At 41.7% G+C, this 23,150-nt stretch overlaps 1 protein-coding gene across 1 annotated transcript; it reads right to left on the reverse strand.

The window, feature by feature from the left end:
- Window positions 1-1,288: 1,288 nt before the first annotated feature.
- On the reverse strand, window positions 1,289-21,943 carry SVOP (SV2 related protein). The gene is made up of 16 exons (XM_084491583.1): window positions 21,767-21,943; window positions 19,864-20,024; window positions 18,163-18,248; window positions 17,280-17,378; window positions 16,458-16,529; window positions 15,786-15,910; window positions 13,105-13,168; window positions 11,531-11,656; window positions 10,388-10,516; window positions 8,917-8,990; window positions 8,510-8,586; window positions 8,093-8,200; window positions 6,508-6,619; window positions 5,578-5,659; window positions 5,253-5,342; window positions 1,289-4,791 (listed from the first exon to the last, which is right to left on the reverse strand). The coding sequence occupies exons 1-16, from the start codon at window positions 21,799-21,801 to the stop codon at window positions 4,585-4,587; spliced, it is 1,647 nt and encodes a 548-aa protein (XP_084347709.1). The 5' UTR covers window positions 21,802-21,943; the 3' UTR covers window positions 1,289-4,584.
- Window positions 21,944-23,150: the final 1,207 nt, after the last annotated feature.

Genomic DNA, 23,150 nt, shown 5'->3' on the forward strand with positions numbered 1-23,150 from the left:
AGTGGGAAGCCTGGACAGCTACTGCAAAAACTTCCTTGATAAGCAAAAAAATGCCATCTCCAGAGGCCAGCATCAGCACATTTTACAAAGTCACAGTTCCCAACAACGATTGCCTGTGACACAAAACAAAGCTGGAAATACATCAAGTGACAGTAAAGTTATCCTCTGTAAGCAAACAGCAGCTCTGGCATTTTGGAAAGCAGAAGGAGCTTCAGAAATGGCTGAGGGTGCCAAAAAAATCACAGCAAACACAGAAGAATGAATATTATCCCCAAGCATCGCTTCTACAATGCGATTGCTCCCGCAGTTACCGGCTGTTTCCGTTCCCAGAAACGAGACTTTTCATCCCAAAGGACCGTCGGCGGCTGTGTGAGCTGTGAGAGGGGAGATTGCTGCACGCCGGGACGGGAGCACGCCGAATTAGCATCCAAAGTACGTGCAGATCGTCGTTTTGACTCAGAGGTGAGCAACCTCCTGTTTGTAAGTTGCCGGACTTCAAAACAAGAACATCACTTAAAGGGCAGGGGAACACGGGGCTGTGTGCTTAATTAGATTTCATAACAAAGAGATAGGTAAAATAAAAGCTTACATTAAAAAGTTAATAAGCAGAAAGGACCCTCCCTGCCCCAAAGTCCAGACACGCGCAGCCACCTCCCTGCGTGCCCGACAGTGCCAGAACAGCCCCCAGGCAAGGAGCAAAGCTGCCGGGCTTTTATTGCCCAAATTAAATGAAATCCAAGAGGTAACTGAAGATTGTCAGATAATTTTTCAATTATTTAGCTGTAGTAATCTGTGAGGTTACGTGCAAGGCAGACAGGACTCCTGTGGCTTTCCTCCAGGTCCAAAGGCACAAAACACGCAGACGTAGCCAGGTCTGCAGAGCTCTGAGCCCCTCTGGGCATCCGGCTGAGTCCCCAGAGCTCAAAGAGCTGAACTCCAAGACCAAACAGCCCAGCGGAGCTACTTACCCTCTGTAAAAGTCCCATGGAAGAGCCAGAAGCAATTTTACTGAAAAAACTATTTATTTGTTTAACATAAAATATCGAGTGTGGAATTAAACTATCCAATGTCGCATCGGGAACATAGGAACAAAAGGAGTATTTTACAACAAGCCTGATATACACAAAGTTTTTAAACATTAAAATGTATCCAGCTTAGAAACTGTACATTCAAACACAAGAAAACATTCAATGTTCTTTCGGCAAGCATTTAGGAATACTGAATCATTCCATCAAAGCACACTTGGAGAAGTATTTTCCCACAACAGCTTTGCACATGAAGATATTGGACAGTTAGCAAAACTCCGAATCCCACAATTCTGTTTGCTCTCAATTTTAATCCAAAATTATCTCACTTTATCTTTTTTTTTAAATGAACTAGCTCTATGAATTCCTGCATCAGTGAAAAATACTCGACGGTGTGTAAAACAATCTTTGGAAGCTTATTATATACATCAATGGTGTTGCCATATTAACAAAATATGACTTGTGATCGTTTATAGGCTATTGTGTATCAAGCCAAATGGTCTTCCATGTTTCGGTGAACTATCTAAAGTGTCCTCCCATTATTAATATTCAAGCACCTGCAGAACCTGAACCTCGGTTTCCTACGTGTGCAGTAGGCTCCTACTGATGTCAGCTGTGGTGGGCTCCTGCCTGTGCTCTCTGCTCAGCTCACCCAAAGCCCGTGAATGTCCATGGAGGCTCTCACAGACCTCACCGAGCTTTGGAGCATGCTGGAGGCATCTCTGTCTTTAAATCAAAGACCCAGAACGTGAAGCTGTCCCAGCAGGACCAGTCTTGGCACTCGTACCATTATATACATTCTCAGTGCAGAATTTGTTAAAAGTGAAAAGCAAAAATGCCTTCAATATATATATATATTTTAATACTGTAAATGTCACAGGTTAAAAGTGAGCTACTCAACAGCATCAAAAGGCTTTGCATTACCAATAAATTGGTACCTGGGAAAAATGTTATTTGAAGTATGCACGTGTGCGAGTTTATTAGATAGATAAACTTCCCTAAAACTCTCCGACTGCACGTTTTGAAGGCCATGGCAATGCAGTCTTTTAAAGCTGTTGAATATTGACTGAGAAAAAATGAAGCGCTGTGTGAACATTAACACTGGAAAAGCAGAATCTGAACCCCAAGGCCTCCAGTAACAGACAGACAGACGCAGCAGCTGGGCTGTAAGGCGCCGTTCCTTCAGGCCACGGATTGCACTTTGTATCCACCCTGACCTCTGACGGGGGCTCGCACCCAGCTGAATTCCCCCTGAGGCCCTCCAGTTTTTGGGGTACACCATGCTGTAAACATAACTAACTGCACAAATGCGTGGTGAGAAGAGACACAAGCCTCTGGGTGTGCCCGAGTGGGCAACCAGTCGGGGTGTCTCTGCTCGGAGGCAGCGCTGAGCTGCCCCAGTTTTACACTGGGAAAATTCCCAACCACTGCCTGACAAAAGGAGGTGAAAACAAATTCCTCGTGCTGGTTGTCAGCTCCGTGAGAGCCCCGTCTGTTTGCTGAGGACTGACTGGAACGTGAGGTTGCTGGAGGCTGAGCACAGGGGACGCAGACACAGCAGAGACAAAGAGAACTGAACCGACACAGAGCAACGGGGGACGGACAGGGTGGTTCTACGTCCTCAGCCACAGCCACAGCGCGACCCCCAAAAGCCAAGCTGCATTTTCACAGCTGTGAGAAGGAAAGTTTGCCCGCTCACACCAACTGTTTCTGGAGTCTCTCACTGCAGTCACCATCATCCAGTGGTAAACGAGTGGACAGACACTCTGGTGCCTTGTCAGACTTTAACCTTTCTCAGCAGAAGATACGCAAACACAGAATATCCACAATCTCTTTGGCCTTATTTTTTATTAGTCTGAGTTTCCTCCGCTTCTTTAAGGAATTATCCACTTCTGATTTTCCTTCAGTGCTAAAAATATTCAGCCTAACATGTCTTAGAGCATTATACCACACTACAGTGCTGCAAATCCCTAAGTGAAAGGTGAACCCCAACTGTGTTCATTTGTATTGCACCCAAACACGGACTCAGTGACCTGTTGTTGCCCCAGAGAAAAAGGGCCTGGTTCCCAGAATATTTAAAATAGCCTATTGTGCAAAATTTGTTGCACACTTACCTATGCTTATGTGAGACAACTGACCACACGTATTACAAAAATGTATTGCTTTCCCACAGCCTAGTGATTAGCATCTAGTCCATCTCACATTTGGTTGTGTGTTCCACAGTCTGGAATCCGTAAAATAAACTGAGACGTGGCTAGGGCAGGTCTCAGTTTCCTTACGTATTTCCTCGCTGCATGTCCACAGACTCTGAAACCTAACTCCCTGCATAGTGACAGATTTCAGACAAAGAAGACAAACGTATCCCCACCTGAACTTTTACATTCTCCAGGGTCACCGACCTCCGCAGGCTAGCTACGTCTGAAGGAGTGCAGCTCCTCTTCCAAGGAAGATCGCGGTTTGGCTCTTCCCAGGATTTTTGTATGTTTATGACATGATGCCAGATACATTCCTTTGTCACCAGCTTGACGTTGCAGTCGGTGTACAATCTGCAGCTCTCGAGAAGTTCAGTCCAGCTGTCAGGAGACCAGCTTTTGTTGGGAGCCACTTGAAAGCGGCTCCCTCCAAACCGCTACACGCAGCTGTTCCGACGGAGGCATCTTGATCGAAGGGCCTGGCTACACCACTGCGGGAACATACTTAGGCAAATTGAGCAGAAACAGACCTGGACCCATGCAGAAAAACACAGCGTGCATCTCCACACACACAGAGACACCAGTACAGCCGAAGCAGTCTTCACCAGGCAACAAACAGAGTGCTCAGTGTTTCTGGCAACGTTAGAAAAGTCATTTTCTGCTCCAAACCATCAAGATTTACATTTTTCATATGAGGTTCCATCTCTGCAACAAATACCAATCCTCAGCAACCGAAACTACCTGCCTCGGGAGGCAGAAACATTCAGGAAATAGATTCCAAGCAGTCTCACTTACAGTGCCTGTTAATCCTCAAGGAGCAGAACCCGTAAGCAAGGGAACTAGAAAGCATTGGTTGGTTTGCTGTTACCTCATTTTGTTGTTGTCGATGGCTAAAAAGTGCAAGGCAGGCATCTAATTCATAAAACCTATCCTGTAGTGTATGGAATCCACCGTGTGCTATGCCAGGTACACAATAAATATAAATCTTTTGATTTTAGGCATCGAGAGTACATTATTTTAATTACAGCTTATACTGAGTGGCATTCAGTTAGCTATTTGCTTGACACGGGACATTTTAAGCTGAGTAGCTGACCATGCAAGCACAAGAAACTTAAGAAAAACCCTTCCTGCTAAATTTCAAATGATGTCGGGATCAAATGCCTCTCAATACGGAAGCAAAGTTTTTATGAGTGTGAGCAAGGAGCAGTAGAGATGCAATGTGCTTGGGCTCAACCCAACAGTTCCTGCAGTTTGACACATGACATTGGCAGTGACAGTATGGTCTGCTTTCTACGCTTCAGGCTTGGACTTTTGTGAAACATATCTTGATCAGATCATCCATTCTTCCCTCAGGATTTCGTGTCCCATCATTCCTGTGATCCAGAGTTTGACCTGGTGACTCCCGGGGAATGAGATCCTCTCCCAACCATCTCCTGTCCCCATTCTCTGTGGCTGGACTCCTGCAGTCCACGGCCTTTTGTTTCAATGGGCAAGAAGCAGGAAGCCACAGCGGCCAGCAGGCAACATCCACTGTAAACCACCAGTGTTAAATAGACTGAAGATTCCAACATCACCTGCAGAAAAAAGGCAGAAAATACAAAATAGTACTTACTGAGCCTTATCACAGAAAGAAGTGCAAATCCTAATGTAGTAGGACGAATTTTAGTGCCGTGGCAATTTAACCCATTATAGTGCTCTCCAGCACAGGGAATATGGTTGGAAGGGAGACTGCAGCAAGAGCTCTCTTGATCTGGTTTGTGCTCTTCCCCCTATTTAAGACCTATCTTTTGCAATGTTTTTCACAAACCACCCTTACATCCATGCAGCAGCCTGCTCCTTGGTTATTTATTCCCCATCATATGACCTCTGGAGTAAGAGAGAAACTCAGAGGTGAACCTGAACTCTCCTCAGGAAATGGGCAACAACTCTCCTTCAATCCATCATGCACAGACTGCCCTTGGTACAGCCCTTGCAGCAGAGAGGCAGCTTCTCCATCACCTTCCTGTGCCATCAGCCTCGGGAGGAGGGAATTTACCTGTGCAATGAACGGGGTTATGAGGGCTCCCACTCTGGCCATTCCGCTGCACGTTCCCAGCCCCAAAGCACGCGTGGCTGTTGGATAAACCTGTGAACAAAGCATTAAGCTGTTAACCCAAGTGGGCAGCTCTCTGCTCTTCCTTCTGTCTCCTTAATCAACGGAAATTAATAAGTGGCACTAGAGCACGTTCTGTTAGACAACGACAACAAGATCGTGAACTCATATCTGGGGTTAGGTCCGTTGTGAAGAGGTCATAAAAATGACTTTCCCACCATGTTCTCACTCCCCTTAAATATTCTCATTACAAAATCAACCTCCTTACCTCAGGAGTGTAAACATAAGCAGCCTGAAATCCTCCTGAAATAAAAGCTCTTGCAATGAAGAGCAGCACAGTAAGAACATTTCTGCGAGAATAAAAAGGAGAGCAGTGTTTGGGATTGTTCTGTACAATCTGTTTGTTTAACTTGGAGGCAAGTGCAATAAAAAAATGCTAAATTTGTTAGAGCAATTCTTTTTGTTTTTTAATGAACCCCTTTTATTTTTTCTGGACCTTTAATATAATAATGATGCCAAACAATGTGCATTCCCACAATCACATCAGTTTTCTAAGTGTATTCATTCTAAATGACAGCTGCAGACTATTGAAATAAACAGCCAATGCCTAAGCTTATCTAAATAAGAAAAATATATCCCATGTTATGAATGGTGCTAAGGAAAAAAGGCAGAGACGAGAAGGAAATCAGACTGCAGCTTTCCTTTTCCATACCAACTGAGTATTTGCAGCTTTGTAAGGTTTCTCATTACACATTTTCTGTACTGTAACGTTTCTTACAGTGCCTGAAAAGGTTTAAATTCATACAGCTCTCCACCAGCTACGTTTTTGTTTCCTTATTCTTCAGCCCCAAGAAACAGACGTTGTTGCATGCATGTGGCACTGAGGCTTGATGCAGTCAGAGGCAGACTCTCAGTGACATCAGATCTGATTTTAAAACTGTCCAATGACTACCTCCTACTCAGACATGATGTCTTAATTTCCCCTTTGGATTGTTCTGTCTGTAAAATCACAGTGAAGTATTTCTCATCTCCCACTTCTTTTAATTTTCTATCAAACCCTTGTGAGAAAACCTAAGATCATCCTTAATTTTTTCCAGTTGAGCACGACCAACTCACAGATTTTCAAACCTCCACTTCTGCTACAATCAAGAGAGAACGTGGATGAATCAGTACCACTTTTTCATTGTGTTTTACTTACCTTCCAACACAGAGGAACAGCAAAAGACTGCAAAACGAGAAGACAAAAAAGGACAGGGCCATGGTTTTCTTGCGGCCTATCCGATCAATAATCCACAGTGTTACTAACACACCTGCAGAAGGAGACAAGTTGACTGTTGGGAACAGAGCTCAGGTGGAGGTTGCATCAGCTAGCTTTTAACATAAGCTGTTACTGAGATTTGAAAAATTGTTCTCTTTTTATAATACTTTGCTGGCAGAGGCATCAGGCAGGGGAGTAGAACAGACTGTCCCAGTCACTGGTACTACATGCAGAGCAGAAGCTCCATGTCTCAGATGATTTTGTGCCATGTTCACAGCCCCAGAGGTCCGAGCACCCACGTGCCTGCACATTCAGGGGACACAACCTGATGTAGGAGCAAGCAATCAACTCTGACATCTGCTAAATACTGGTTATTGCAGTGGTTACCAAACTGAGCACTGAAAATGCCTGACTCATGTCTAACTGGAATATATTTCATTCAACTTCCAACCACTGTCCCCTACTAATCTTTCTCCTGCTAGATTTAAGGCTCTTTAGAACCTAATATTTTCTTCCCATTAAGTTATTTACATGCTGCCATCAAATTACTTCTCACCTGCTCTTTAATAAAAGAAATGGATCAAGCTCTGTAAGTCTCCCAATCTCAAATATTCTCTTCTGCAACTTTTCCAGATCTTTTTCAAAGCAGAGGTACAGCAAGTGTGAGGATTATGCAAGCATCAGTGTTGCCTTTGTCATTCAGAGATACCCCCTTATTATTTCTTACTCCTACTTTATTGTGTCTTAAGATCAAATGAGTCTGGTCAGCAACAGCATGAGTCCAAGAGTACATACTGTATTCTCTCCGCTGTACACTTATATCCTTCTCAGAATGACTGTTATACAGGACAGCCTTCCCATTAGGTAGGGACTCTGTATTTGCCAGTCACAGAAGTACAACTTTTCACCTATTAAATGGCTTCTCTTTGAGTCCCTGAAACTACAATATAGAATACTGAACATATCCTGACCACTGCCTCACTGTATTACTTCAGACAGATTAATACTGAGAGATCATCTTCTACATGTGAAGAAACAGTGGCTCTCATATACTATCTTGGTTGTCCTGTGTCAAGCTGTTCATTGAAATTCATCAGAAACTGACTAAAAATCATGACTAATGCTGGACACAGAGCTTTAGGAAGCAAGTCCGCCATTGATTCACTATACCCACGATCCCTTTAAAATAGTTCTGGATAGTCATTTATGGATAAAAGTTCAAGCAATCCTGCCCCTTTGATTTAATTGTTACTCTTCCTCTGAATGCATAATGTGTTGCTTGGATAGAATCCACAATGAGACAGGCCTCTATAGCTTCACAAAGCAATTACTAGTGATTTTATCTGCAGAGATCACATGGACAGTGAAGGGAGCTACAGCTACTGTGTGTAATGCATATATTAAACTGTCCAAGCTGAAAATACACTGATATTAGGCCAGACAGAAGAGCCCATTGCATTGCTGTACCTGAGTCCATTCCACTCATGTTGGCAGTGAAGAACTGATGCTTCTTATCGCCACTTACCAGGGAATTCTGACAGAGTTGTCCAGAGCAGATCAGTGTAGTCTTCCTCTGTCAGATACTCACAGCTCAGGCTGCACTTTGCTTTAACTTCTTTCCTTCTACTGGAAACTGTGGGAGAAAAAAAAAAAAAAGAACATAATTTAAGTAATCTCTTCTCCGCTCATCTTCCTTTACTCCTGCTATGTCCTAACAATTCTTACTGCTGAAACTGATAGAAGAGAAGCATGGAAGAAACTCTGCAGAACAGCAGGTATATTCTGCCCGGAAGATACAGCTGGAACTGAACAGTTTTGATGCCTTAAAATTCATACTGGCATCCACAGTCCTTTTCAAACTAACAGCAGAAAGTGAGCCAATAAAAGACATTCCATTGCTTTGCAGGGCATATTTAAAAAGAAGAGATGGACTAGTACTCACTGCTGCAGACGTCTCCTGCTTGGAAGAACTCTGTAGTTAATAAAACTAACCCATAATATGAAAAAGCATTGGAAAACCTGCAAGGAAGAAAATAAGAGAGGAAGTTTCAGCTGACTAAACCTATAGCAAACAACACAAATCAAAACTGAACTCACTGTGTGAGGACTCCTGCTAAGTAGTACCTCAAAGCTATTTCCTATCAGCATTTAGAAAATGAAAGGGCAATTAGATCTAGAATGCTAGTGACTGGGTGTTTTAATAAATTACAAATCAATACTTTTATTTATTTATTTATTTATTTATTTTGAGGAGGAGGAAGCTGTTGTATTTTAGTGATACTATAAAATACCTCCATCAGAAGCCATTCAGAATTGTGCTGGCACTGAGCCATTTATATTTTCTCTTACCATATAAACCAGAGTAACAACGTGGTCCATCTAAAATGTGGTGTAAAAAGGTCCCTCATTTTTCCTCGGTCTTCCTGTTGAAAACAAATGGAAGTCAGACAATCGTGGTACTCACTGGTCCTGGACTGGAGGACGTATGGTAGCAAGGGATAACATAACACAAAGTATGATGTACTACAGCTCAGGACAAGTGTTCAATTTCAGCTTGGGGTTTTTCACGTTGGAGGAGCCACAATGAAGCTGGAATCCTCTGCTAAGTGAAATTCTCTGGGAACACACCATTATCAAAACAGTTCATGCACAGGGCATGCTACTGCTTCACAAGGAAGGTGAGAATCTATCTGAACAAGGAGAGGCTGGAAAGAGGTAGAGCAGAACTTTGCCAATCCTCAGCTGACACATGATTCATGTGGCCCACAGTCAGCTCTGGTAAATTAGCACAGCCCATCAGGGCTTCTGATCTAGGGTGAGGTCCCATGGAACTATAAGCAGCCCTCCGGCAAGCAGACCCCTTTTAAACTGAGTGTTTCTTAGACAGACAGACAGGCAGGCTCAGCACATAAACTTGTGGTTAAGGAAAAGTGCTTTCCCACCCCACCCTGAAAACAGAATCTTCCAAAACTTGCAGACCATCAAAAACTTGCACAGCCCATCAAAATTACCCTAACTGAACCAAGCATTTGTGAAAGGCACAGGATCTCCAGTCGTCACTGATGCAGACCACAGAAAATCAAACCTGTATTTCCAATTAGTAAGATCATTACCAACAGGCTCCTGCCTAGTTCTACAATTTTGCTGTTGTTCAAATCTACGGGTCTCCCTCTGCTGTCCCTGATTGCTGGCTAACTTTCTTTTCTTGTAACTTTTCTTGTAACTTTCTTTTCCTATAAAAGCCTGCTCTTTGTTCTGTAAATGCAGAGCCACTTTGTATGTTGACAGGGGTGCTGAAAAGTTGGCCATATAAAACTAAAGAGAAAAGAAATCCAGTGCAATTCACACAGAAATATAATACAGTTCAGAAGTAACAACTTGAATTATTCCATGCGTTAGGACTGAATAGGAGCTTGTAGCTTTCCAACTCCACAAAACCAGAATTAGATTCAAAATGAGCTACAGCTAAAGGGTCCAATTCCACCTTGCCTCATGAGTTTAGGTCTGGGAATTTTGATCTGAGCTCTCCTACAGTCATGAGATCTGATCTTCTTTAACAGAAGGGTCTTAAAGAGAGACGAAATAACATTTTGAAGGTCCTTTTGACTTTTGGGATTTTCATGTAAATAAAAATGTAGTTAGTACAGGCTAAGTTTTCCTCACTGTGGAATAGATATACGTGATCATCTCTCATTCTTAATTAGTGGTTGAGACATCAAAATTAAATTTAACATTGATTATTTGCTTATAAAAATACACATGACTGTAGTACAGTTTCACTACATCCCACATTATTAAGGTGTCTGTTACCTGTACCTACCTGTCTGGAAATAATTAATTTTCCCAAGGGCATCGGAGCTCCATTTTCTGTTGCTATCCGCTTTAAAGTGGCAATTGCTTTTTCTTGATTTCCAGATAATACATCATACCTGGCACTTTCTGGCAGCCACTAGCAGAGCAAAGCACATCACATGCACAAAGATGTCAAAAACACAGCAGTACACAAACTGGGGACTTTCTCTGTGGGTTTACAGTGGGAAACCTCCGTGACTCCAGCAGACTACTAACATAAGAAGGGATCACAGAACCAATCTTTAACAAATCAGAAAAACATCTTTGTGTCAAAGGTCAAGTTCCTTATTAGGCTTTAAGAAACTGCAAAACAGCACTTTCACCATAAAGTCAGAACTCCAGCCTAAATCTTTCCCTTCTGTTGCCTCATTTTCATTCTTGAGAAATATTAGACATTTTTGCAGGATCTTGGCATTATATTTTCTCAGTGGGAAAGGCAGAGCATCCAGGGAAGATAACAAGATGCTCTAGGCATTACAAAATTTGCATTTTTAAGCTCCTTTTAAAAACTGTGCATGTTAGCACTTGTATAACTGTTTGGAGGTATTCCTGAAAAACAATGACAGCGACTAAGGAATAATAAGAGCTGCTAAACAACCTGACAAGGATATACATGTTTGAGAAGACTGAATGAATGGCAGACATATTACCTAATAGCACACTGAAGCTCAGGTTTAACTTAAATACACCCTTATTTAAGAACCTGCACTATGCAGATTTTACCCCTGGCTTGGGTCAGTTTTTTGGATGGACATTAATTACAGAAGTTATGATTTTTGGTAAAATAATTTAAGAATCTAAAGAGCAGTCAGGGAAACAGCAACAGATTTTAATAAAATGTTGATTCCATTGAAATGACTTGAAACAAAGTCATTAAATTGGAAAGAGATTGCCAAGCCTGATTTGGCTTCATAAGTTCCAGCCCACCATTGTCCTCTAGCAATTACAGTCACATAAACACAGTTCTCACTGCACTGTTGTTACTAGTACTCTGCTGAAACAATGGAATTTTTGTCATTATTTCAGATGTTTCACAAATACATCAACTCAAAGCCCAAAAGCTGTCACAATACCCTTCAATCAGGGTACACATCTTTAGAAAAATACCTACAAAACATAGGACAGCAAAGAGCAAAAGTGGAAGGGCAGAAAGAATGAGAAGCCATCGCCATCCAAGAGTGGGCATCACCAACACTGCCAGGAGGACTTCAAACACGGTCCCAATAGCCCAAAAGACCTGCCAAAGGGAAAAGAAATGGTCAGAAATGAGAATGAGAATGTTATTAAGGCATTCTTTGTAGCATTCTAAAATGTGCTCTCATGGGACAGCTGGAAAGAGAAATGCCAGAGACATTTCAAATATGCACCACTGTATTCAACAGAAACCCAGACATTTAAGGGGATTTGTTTACATGTTGCAGAAGATCAGTTCTGAAAATCTAGCATCGACTTTCTTTAAACACTCATGATTAACTGTAGGTAGCTTCTCATAATGAAAGGACTCATCACATTGTGCTTCTATTAATAACTACTAACATCTGTCTCTGGGTATTATTCCCTCCTATCACTATGAGATTTATGGTATTTGTTTTCCTTTACAAAACCAAGCTACCAAAGCCACAGAGTTTGTCCTGCAAATGAAAGAAGGAATTGATAGCTTCCTGGCAAGTGATGGAGCTGGCATCCTCTTGCATATCTTAGCCATGCACGGTTATTCTCCTTTGGATTATGAATCTGAACAAGGACTAGTTTCCTTTTCCTGTTAGCTCACTATTTAATGCTCAGAATGTATTTCTAACCCAGGGTTGCTCTGAGATAGCCAAACTGTGGCAGAACAAAAGTGACACAGAAAGGCGTCATTTACCTACTGAACTCTGTTTCCAAAAGATTAATCAACTGAAAGTAGGATTAGCCAGCAGTTACCTTAGAAAACTGATTTTTTATTTGAGAAGCTGTTTGGATTTAGTATTTTTCATGAGGATACTCCTTCCGAATGGACTGATGCAGACAAGTAACAATACTGTTCTCTACTCAGCACTGGCACCCTTCAACCATCCGTTCAAGGGCTGCATATGTTGCCATAAAGTATTTATAAGGCAAAATTCTGCACTCTGTGACTTTGATATATTTGGAGTGAGTCTGGAGAGCTGAATTTAGCTCTCAATTTACTGAACAGTCAGTTCTCTGTTATCCAGTAGTGAGCTGTAGATTAATTTCACCATGGCATTAGGTCATACCCAAAGGGCTTCCTTCATGCTACCCTTAGAAGTGCTGGGTGCTTGGCACTGGTTCTGGGACCACTAGCCTTAAGTGCTGGAGAGCAGGATGCAGGCTTGTCTTAGCTCACTCCATGTGAGTATTCACCTCAGAAATATGCAAAAAAGGAGATTTCAGGCACATATCCTCATGGTATTGAGGAACACAAATGCAAACCCTCCTAATCTGGATCTTCACGAGCCAGCTCATGTTATCTTGGAGCACAACAATAACTTATGCAGCACTGGATGCATGTTCATTTGCAAAAAGGCAGACCAGCAAACCCATACAAAAATGCAGTATGCTGCTTTCAGACCCGAACTAGATCTAGTGTATGAGGTTAACCTCAGTTCCACACTAACTGAATGGATGTAAGCAACAGCAGAATTTGTCCCCCTACAGACCAGTACATATAGCTACACTGCTCACCTCTATTAATAAAATGCATTTTGCTCTGGCTTTCATTGGAAGGAATTCAGCATATAAGGTTACCCTGTAAAGAGTGAACATTGAGAAAAATGTTATGTTAACACATTGAGAGATGTTCAGGCAATACACTTGTCTTTTACTAAAATCCCCAAATACACAATGGTAACAGAAACCCCTTCCCGGCCTTCAAAACTGGACAGTGTTCAGACTCCACTTGCTACAAGAAAACAATCTCTTTTAGTTCATCATTGCAAAAAAGGAAGGATTTGCTCTGTTCATGTGACTTTGTGACGCTATAGTTGTTGGCTAAATGTAGCGGTTCTTGGAGCATGTTTTCCTACCATTGCTTTGGGCTGGGACAGGCACGATGCCTGTATTTTCAATGTGGTCCATCAGCAGTCAACACAGATGCCTGCTAGGTAAAATATTTCTTCAGGGCATTACAACTGGCTCAGTGAATTTCACATTGGCCTACTCTGCCAGGTTTCAATTCTCTAAGAGGTAAATACTTTCTAGATCTGATTGTGTTACTGGTATACAATAATAACAATACTTAACATATAACACTGGTAAATAATTTGCATTCTTTTATCATGGGAATTCAAAAAGAAATCGTCTAACTTTGCAGAGTTGTTTCATAACTGTGCCAAGAAGTAATGGTACAGCTTCTGTATGAGTATTTGCTGAGGATGGAACCCCAGGGCCAGCAGCCAGCTGAGGCTCTCTTGTCCCCTTCAGTCTGGAAAGACTTGTAGTACTTTGCTCCTACTCTATTTGCATTCCACTGACTCATCCTGTTCCTGCCTGTAAACTCCTTAGGCTTTCTTTAATGCTTGTGGCAAAATTCCTTCTCACTTGAGAAATGGTGGATTGATCTCTAACTTCCCAGAATTTGGTTCATCAAAGTATGCTATTAAATCAGTAATTAAGAGGCAAAGGAAGAAGAATCATGTCATGAAATGTAGAGCAGTTCCCTATATTTCACAGCAGGAATCAGAGAAAAAATAATGCTATAAAGAACCATTCTCTTTAGAGAATACAACACATCTTTGCAAGACTAGAAGCTGGAAAAGTGAATGATCATACTCAGGGTTACATAATATCTCACAGAAGATTCCAAGAGGAGGTAATTTATTACTGCTGGATGCATTCTTTTTAATAGCACCTTTCACAAAAATTCTCTCTCATATCCATTGTAGAATACAACAATACAATGATAAAGATGCCTACGTCATTCCACTGAAATTCAGCTACTCACTTCCAAAGTTATACAGCCTACTTAATATTAGATAGGAGCTATTTCTCCCGTTACTTATATATTTATTCTTTTTGTCAAAGGTATCACTATTATAGTAAGAGCAAGAAAAAGGCTCAGCAGCAATGGAATCCACTCTGAGTTCTGTAACCATCTCTTCTTTGTCTCTCATTAAGTCATGTTGCCTTTGTGTTTTATCCACCCCTCTGTAAAATGTCATTAGCTGAGCTGCAGCCATTCCACCGAGGCTCTGTGGAACAACACTAATACGTGTTTGCAGTACAAGGCATTATTAACTCTGACACTTTGTCTTTGTTGTTCTCCTGCTTCATTCCAGTTGTGCTCAGTTGGAACTGCATGGCAGAAACTGCCTCACTGCTGGTTGATACACGGCAGGCTAAGAACTTTCCTTTTTTACACACCCATTATGCTTTTGTGCAGCTTCTAAAAGAGGTCATGTGAGCAGAAAAAGAAAATTAATAATACTATGATGCTCCATCTCAGCTCTGAATCTTTTATCTGGGAATGGCAGTAGAAAAGACAGGATATTGACCTGCCTTGTGAAGAAGTCTATGAGCCATCAATCAAACTTAGGCTCTGACTACTCCGAAATAGCACCTCCATGGGACAAAATATCAATTATTAATAAGGATAAAAGACTACACGGAGAGGGAATGGATATACTCATCCCTTTCCATTTATAATTAAAAGCCAAGAGCAGGTTTATTTATTTAAAGTGGAAAAATTAGAAATCCTCCTCTTAAGTGAACGGAAAGAAGTAATAGAGAAATATCCTGATGCTACTTTTGTGTTAGAAATGTGTCTGAGCCATTAAAATACCTCAGTTGCTCCAGGTTTGGATGATGTGATTTTGGAATTCCAGTTCAGGTTCAGAACCAAAAGATCAGGCTATGATTGAACGATAATCTGGAGTTGTTCTAAAAAAACAGTAGTCAGGGCTTCATTCTACCCCTTCGTTCTAACTCCTAGTTTATTGCAACAAGTCCACATCATCCCTTACTGACTTCCCCAATACAATCTGGCAATGCAGTGTTTGGGCACAGCTACCAAACACTGTCTGTTGTGTTTTATCCAATTCTAGGAGGGCTACCTGGGCCTCTCATTTTCACCACAGTTTACCTGAGGGAATGAGAGAAGCTTAACAGGTCTCAGGGCACACAACATATTACTTTTAAGTACCCAGCTCGTTCACATGGAAGTCTTTGTAAATCTGATTCGCTTCAGTGATGTATTAGATATCTTCAAAGCCTTCTCAGGGTTAAATATATTAGTTGCAAATACTAAAAGAAAAATGAGCTTGGGACAGTGAAACTGTGGAATGTCTTCGATTTGATACAAGCATTTTTAAAAACATAAACCAAAGAAGATAGAAAAGAGAAATTTGGACTTGTGAATATTTACTTACGACTGAGGCACTCCTCCAATGCCAAACCCCACCAGGCCCCTCAGCACCAAGATCCAGCTGTACACGGGTGCAAAACCACTGAGGATCCCATAATAGAGTGTCCATAACACACTGATCTTTAGCCCCTGTATTTAACAAACAAGCAAAAGGAAAAGTCTCTGCTGTTACACAGATTAACAAAATGCAAACTAGAGCTTCAAACCCAGAAAGTGCCAATGCTATTTCTGTAAGCCCAATAGCTAAAGGTTTCCTAACGACTGGAGAAAGGTGGCACAGGTGGTACCACAACAAGTTACCTGATGTAAGTGATGCATATATGTGCCCATTCACAAACAGAGCACAAAGTTCCTCTATTTGTACAAAGAATCCATTTAAATGATTTGCTGTATGGCACACAAAATTTCACAGAGGCTTTCACAACAACAAAAAAGAACATACTTCAGTTTGTAACACAGTCAGGCTGTTACATCAGCGTTTATTTTTCTCACTTCTCATTTTCTGCTTTCCTCTCCAAACTTCTGTCCTTTTATTTCATGGGAGGTCACTTCTGGCTCTGCTTAATTGTGCTTAATTCTTCGTACATGTGGGCTATGACATTTGTGAACATCATGCACTAGAACACTCACACTGCAGCAATACTTGAATATATTTCAGTAAGAGCTGAAGACTTACTGTTTTCCTCCCATACTGATCTGAAATGTTTCCCCAGAGGGTGGAACTGGACATCATTCCCACAAAAACCACCTATGAAAAAAAAATAGAAAAAAAATCTTCCCCTTAACAACAAGACAAGTGAAAATTTCTGTATGACAGCAAAGAAAACACAGCTTCACAATTAAAGGCCCCTCATGATTTTAACTTATTTAAATTTACTGAATATTTTGACCCATTTACACAAAACCACAAATGGTATCAAATCTACAGGAAAAAGAATGTTGCAGGAGTTAAAGTACACGCAACACAACAGAGGCATACGCTGAGGGAAGGTTCCCCAAACCAGTTTTCTTATCTCCAAAGGCATTACATGTTTCCAACATCATAGCCCCATTCTTGGAGGTGGTATTATAAGAGCTTTGCTTGCAAAGATCACTGGATGACCCACCTTGAAAAGTGACTGCTTGCTCTTTCCCTGATGGCTCCCAGTCTGGCCATGTACAAGGGAAACGACATACAGTGAAAAGAATTTTCAGGAAAGATGGCCAAAATTTATCTTTTTTTTTTAATTAGTTAAATGGTTTGAATTTTAGGATGAATCTGAGTCACTTCATAAATTTTCCTAGAGATCACATGAAACTTTGAAACTTGCAAATTTTCCTCAGTTCCCCTAAGTTTCTTCTTCAAGCTCTGGTTTTAATAAAGAATCCTATTTCTTTTAATCCAAACACAACTTCCAAAGGTGATGAGCAGAGTCAACTTTGGGATCTAAAGCATAATATCTGAACAATGAGTGTAAAAACCTTACAGAATACAGGAGCTGTCAGTTATTTTTCCTACCGATGTGAGCAATGCAACCTGCCAGCTTGGTAATCGCCACTCACAATGAAGCTGAGGAGCTAGGATACTTAAAATCATCATTTCCATAGCATCTGCCATCTAGAAAGGTAAAAAAGAAAGAAAAACAAATAACTGACTGAAAATTCGATTGACATAGCAGTTCATAATCCATCACCTTGAAATTAACTTTGGTTCTGCTCATGCGATTTCCACTCTGCAGGTGAAATAAAACAGTTATGTTTGCAAGGTTCAGTGGATGTACAAATTCCACTACTGACTTAGGATCTGAACCACGGCAGACTGCAACCTTACATGTAGATGATAGCTAGTAAATACAGGCTCCAGGTATTACTACCCTAAATATACCACAGTAAATATAACAAATACCACTTCAGAAATAGCAGACAAGTGAAAACAAAGCCTGTCTTCCTGTTCTTGATACCAAAGTTAAAACTACGAGTACTGCCTCGCTGTTCACCTGAAACAGAGATTACAAGAACAATGTTGACTAATATAGGAAGCAGAGAATGTAGCTAATGGGATGAAATGTGGTAAAATCACTGACTGAAGACTGAGATCTGTCTCTGTAGGAATAGCCTAGCACATTTTTCATTTGAAACAAGTATTTGAAGTAGAGAACCAAAATGATTTTTCAAACCCTGACTTATAACAACTTCAGCAACAGCGAAACCAACCAGCCACTCATTACCTCTACATAACAAGTTTGAGTCCAGCTGTGATTTTAGAATTTTAGGTAACACTCTTCATTGCACAACTATCTGTTTAGAGATTTCTTCGTCTACAGAGAATGGCTACAGAATTTGAAATCACTTAGATACTCTAACTAGTGATCATGCAATTGACCTTCATAAAAATTACTTGCCCATGCCAATCCAGTAATGATAGAGAGCTTCCACTGGAACTTTCCAAATCCAATGGCTTCCACCGCATCTTCCACCATGAAAGTATCTAGAAGGAAAACAATTCTAGTGCAGAAGTGTATTCCTTTCCTAGTAAGACACATCCCTTGAGACAGCATTTTCTGTCAATGCAATTACTTATTAATTGGGTAATCTGCTTAGGTTTAAAATAAATAGCAGAGCTACCTAGCTTTTATACAAATCTTACCCAGGAAAATCTCTATGGTTTTCAGGAATTGTGCTAAAGCCAAGACAATCTTAAATATTCATAAAATATTTTATTCACGTAGAAGTAAATCAGTGTAGCACCAATGACTTCGGTATATTTTCAGCTTACTACTACCAAGAGTGACTCCACCAGCCACTCACTTGCAACTTCCTCTGCTCAGAAGTATATATAATACTATAAAAGATATATATATATAAGTATATATAATATATATACGATATATATATAAGTATATATAATACTATACAAGAGATGGAAAGTGCAGAAGAATATTTTGTTGAATTGAGAGTCAAACTGTAATTATTTGAATGAAGAATTTTCCCAAGACATCTAAATGTTAAAACAGTTTTGTTACAAATGCTGATGGTTGTTTCCCACATTGCCATGACCTCATTATTTTGCGCTATCTGAAGAGGCTAAGATATATCAAATTCCTTTGCTCAAATGCAAAATGAAAAATACAACCAAATTTTGATCTTCAAGTTGTTTTAATCAGTTTAAGTTTCAAGGACTTAACACTTCCAGCAGCTAATAAAGTACATTTGCCATAGGAAAGCTTTGTCTAGCTAAGAGTTGGACATCCTCACAAAACAAAAGACCAAACACAAACCAAAAGGAAATCAAACAAAACCGAACTGATAAAGCAGAGATGTCACAGGACCTGAGTCTGTGACTGCAACCCAGGCATTTGATGTGTTGGCACTGAAGTTCACTGTACTGGCAGGCTGCATCGCTTGCACTTTTTTGGGTAGTGTGCCAACTGAAATATGCTACATATATCTGCAGACTTGCATTGATGCACTGAGTCTTTCAAGAAATTCATCCAACTCACTCCATGCTATTCTGGCTTCCTATTGCACCAATATGTTAATAAATAAGACTCTGGGAAAATAGCCATCCTAGAAAATTTGAGTATGTCTTGTGCTAAGACTAAACCAGCACTTCTCATGCCTTCTAAAGTGGTGTTACCTTCAGGGCAGTCAGCACTTTTTTCCTAGGCAGAAAGCAGAGGCTGGGATGGAAATTTATTCTGTCCCTCTTGTCCTCTAGGCAAGTGGCAAACAGGGACACCACAGAGGTTTCCCGCTCAGCTGAGCCACGTGTAACTGTTCCAGTAAACTTGGAGATGATTCCGGAGTAACAATCAATTTTAAAGGAAACTTTAGCAAGCCACCTATCTGAAATTGGTGGTGACAACTGGACATACAGCTCCTTAAAAGGGTCTAGTACTGGTAATATAGAATCAAATACATAAAGAAACCCTCAGAGGACAATGTTTCTAAATCATCATTTTCAGGTACAACCTAATTTACCCGTTATTGTTTCCTTTTATGATCAGGGGATCCTTAGCTTCTCTAAACCCAGTGTATTCATCCTGGCTGATGTGAGGAGGCCACACTTTTTTTCCGTGAAGGAAAACAAGAAACGTGCTCACCATCAGTTGGGTTGGCAAATTCTTTTGGCACTGCAGCTCCATCCTCTAGCTCGACAGCCTCTAGCTCTGTCCGAACACCCTCAATCTGAATTTCATGTTCTCCTGAAATGGCATCCTCTTCTGACCTTGCACTTTCCCCAGTGCGGCGAAACTTGACCACCCTGAGAATACAGAAATGAGGATTAACACTTTGCTGGGTCTTTTCCAGGTTGAAGCTGTGTTTGGTTAGTCTTGAAGGACTATTTGGTCAAATAGCTGGCAGCTTTCCCATCACTCTCCTGTCTCCATTTCACAGTCACAGAGAATGCTGCGACTTTTATTTGTATCTGCTCTTAGTTAGTTTATTTATTTACTATAATTTTGGTTGTCCCAAAGCCTGATGCAAAGCCCATTGAAGCATATGGACGCGTTTTCTCCAGATTTCAGGAGGTCTGAAGTGCCATTACTCCAGGGGATTATGACTGAATCTCATTCATACCATCAATACTGGCAACTATTCAGTGCTCCAGCAAGCCACAAGCAAAACTTTTTACACTAATAAAAGCCTTTCTGACCATAAAGTACCCAATCACAAAACCACAAAATCCCTGTGTTACTGTTTCATACTGTGTAATATTTGTTCAAGTAGACTTTCAGAACTGGCCATTTCGGAGACGATGGTTCCAGATGCTGTACAAAGGTACAGTGACTGATCTAAAAATCGTAAATACTTCAGTGGCAATCTGAGTAGAGAGCTCCCTGGCCACCTTCCTCATCACAGCAAATAAAAGAAAATGGTTTTCACTTAAGAACCTATGAAGCAAACTGACACAAACGAAGAAAAACACACAGAGACATTCACTGTTCCGTACTTCCTAATTTTTTCACAGCTGAGACATCTCAGTGAGAGGCATTTGTTTGCAAGATCTTACAGTATGGAATAAATCTAATTATACCTACATTGAAAAGTACTTTACAACATTTTTCTGAGCTTTGTTTAAAAAGAAAAAAAAATGGGAAAAATGGCCTAATGAAATCATGTCTCATTCTTTTTACTTACAAGCTGAATGCAACTGAACTCAGTATTTGAAAATACCAGGAGTTCAAGTCCATTTTCCCAACTTATTAGAAATGTTATGGGACAGTTTGTTCTGTCATTGACACAAGCTCATTAATATTTAAAATCAACTTTAAACATTCATTCCCTGCCGTGCAGACTCAATGGTTTACAAACAGGAATGTGTTTCAAATCACACGATAATGGAGCATTAGGAGAAATGCACTTATTTTGAAAGAAAGCATTTTGAACTCATGAAAAGGAAAGGAAATCCTGCTGTTAAAAGGCAGCAGCGCTTTTATCACCTTCTTGCACAGATCTAACAACCACATCCCAACAGCAAGGAGTTTGTCATAAACAACAGCATTTTCCCTGTGCAGCAGCGTTTGCTTCCCTGAAACACACAGTTAGCAAGTATTAATGATACTCACTGCACACACAGCTTTGCAAAAAAAAAGGTTGCAATCTGCAATCAGTTCACTGCACGAAGCAGGAAGCCGAGGAAGATGCCTTCCCTAGCACAACGTTATTTACAGATGCAATCCACCTTGCAAATGCAATAGCAATGTTTCCTCTCAGAAAATCTTCTGGCACTTGCAGGGTTTTATTCCACCCCTCCTTATTTCTACCAGCCATCAAGTTCGTGCAAGGATTAAAATGGAGTGAATTTATATAACAAACCAACCCCTGCCTGCGTGCCCCAGGATGCTGAACCCAGGCAGCTACACAAGGAAAATGGCCTGCTTCCCGGGGCCTAAGACACTTCCCCGAAATAATTCCCTGCAAAATCCCCAGGATGCACACCATCCCCGCAGCCCGTTGAGCAGAAACCCCGCGCATCCCCGCTCCCCTACCGGTGCTACTTACGGCAGCTGTCTCAGCTGGAATAAATCATCCTCCATTGCCGGGCTGCGTCTGGAGGAGCTGCTCTCATCGCTCTCGCATGGCGGGGATGGCTGGAGCTGCGGGCAGGCAGGCGCGGGCGGCTGGACAGCTCCGGCAGCCCGCACCGAGCGGCTGGCCACGGCACGGCACAGTTGGGAATAGCACGGCGTGGCACGGCGTGGCACGGCTCACAACAGCACAGCACGGCGTGGCACGGCTTGGAACGGCACGGCACGGTGGGTAGAGGCAGCAGGCAGCAGCGACTCCCTCCCCGTGCCGTGCCGTGCTGCTGCGGGCAATGCTTGCCCCTGAAAATGAGGTGGGCACCGTGGAGGTGGCTTCCCTGTGGGCTGCTGCTCCCGGAGGGCTGCAGAGGGTCTTCTCCAAGCTCCCAGCACAGGCAGGTGGGATGCAAAACTATCCCGTTGGTGAGGGGCTCTGCAGAGAAGCCCCCACATGGTCATTGAGCTGCTGAAGATGCTCGGGGACGGGTCCCGTAATGGGGGTTCCCAGTGTGTGCCCCTCAGGCTCAGAATGTGATCACTATGTAAAAAATCACACTTATCTACCTGGAATATTCATCCCTGTAGACCTTTTCCTTCAATCAGAAGAGAAAATTGACCTGTGCTTAGGCCTGCACTTACAGAAGAATCCTTCCTAGGGAAAGGCCTGCAGGAAAAAAATCAAGAGGAAAGATATGCCAGAAAGAGGACCAAAAGGCTTCTGGCATGGTTAAAATGTAAAATTCATTTGGCAAATTAGAGAAATGGCCTGAAATCAACACAATAAAGTCAAATGAAGACAGGTGAAAAGCACTATAGTGAGAAAGAAGGTGCAAACATTCCCAACAAGGAACACCTGATGAAGCCAGAAGCTTGGCCTGGCTATGGCAAACCAAGCACGCCTCTGTTTGTGAATGAGAGCTGCTCAACTGTCACACAGATTTAGCTTGTGACACTAAATATTGAAAATGTTAGCAGCGTGTAGCATTTACAGGAAAAGACTCACAATTGATCTAGCTAGAGTTTCAGCTTCCTTAAAAATACCTAGAGAGTTGTTTAACAACATATTTGTGCCTAGCCCTGGAGTCCTGGTTCCTACACAAGGGTCTTGGTTCCACTGCAGGCAACTGCACATCTCCCGTGGTGGCCTCCTGTGTGAATTCTGCCTAGATCTGGATTTTCCAATCTCTGTCACCTCCCTTGCCATTTTCTGCTTGTCCTTCCCAGACACAAATTTGCACAAATGACATGAGTCTTCAGTTTTGCACCTTTTCACCTGTCTTTGATTTGGGTGGTGGTGTGACTGGGGTGAGGAACAGCATCGTTCCAGCCGTTTGTTACCACAGAGGCGCTCAGCAGTTTAT

This window comes from Aythya ferina (genome assembly GCF_964211825.1).
Source record: "Aythya ferina genome assembly, chromosome: 17".
Taxonomy (NCBI): Eukaryota; Metazoa; Chordata; class Aves; order Anseriformes; family Anatidae; genus Aythya; species Aythya ferina.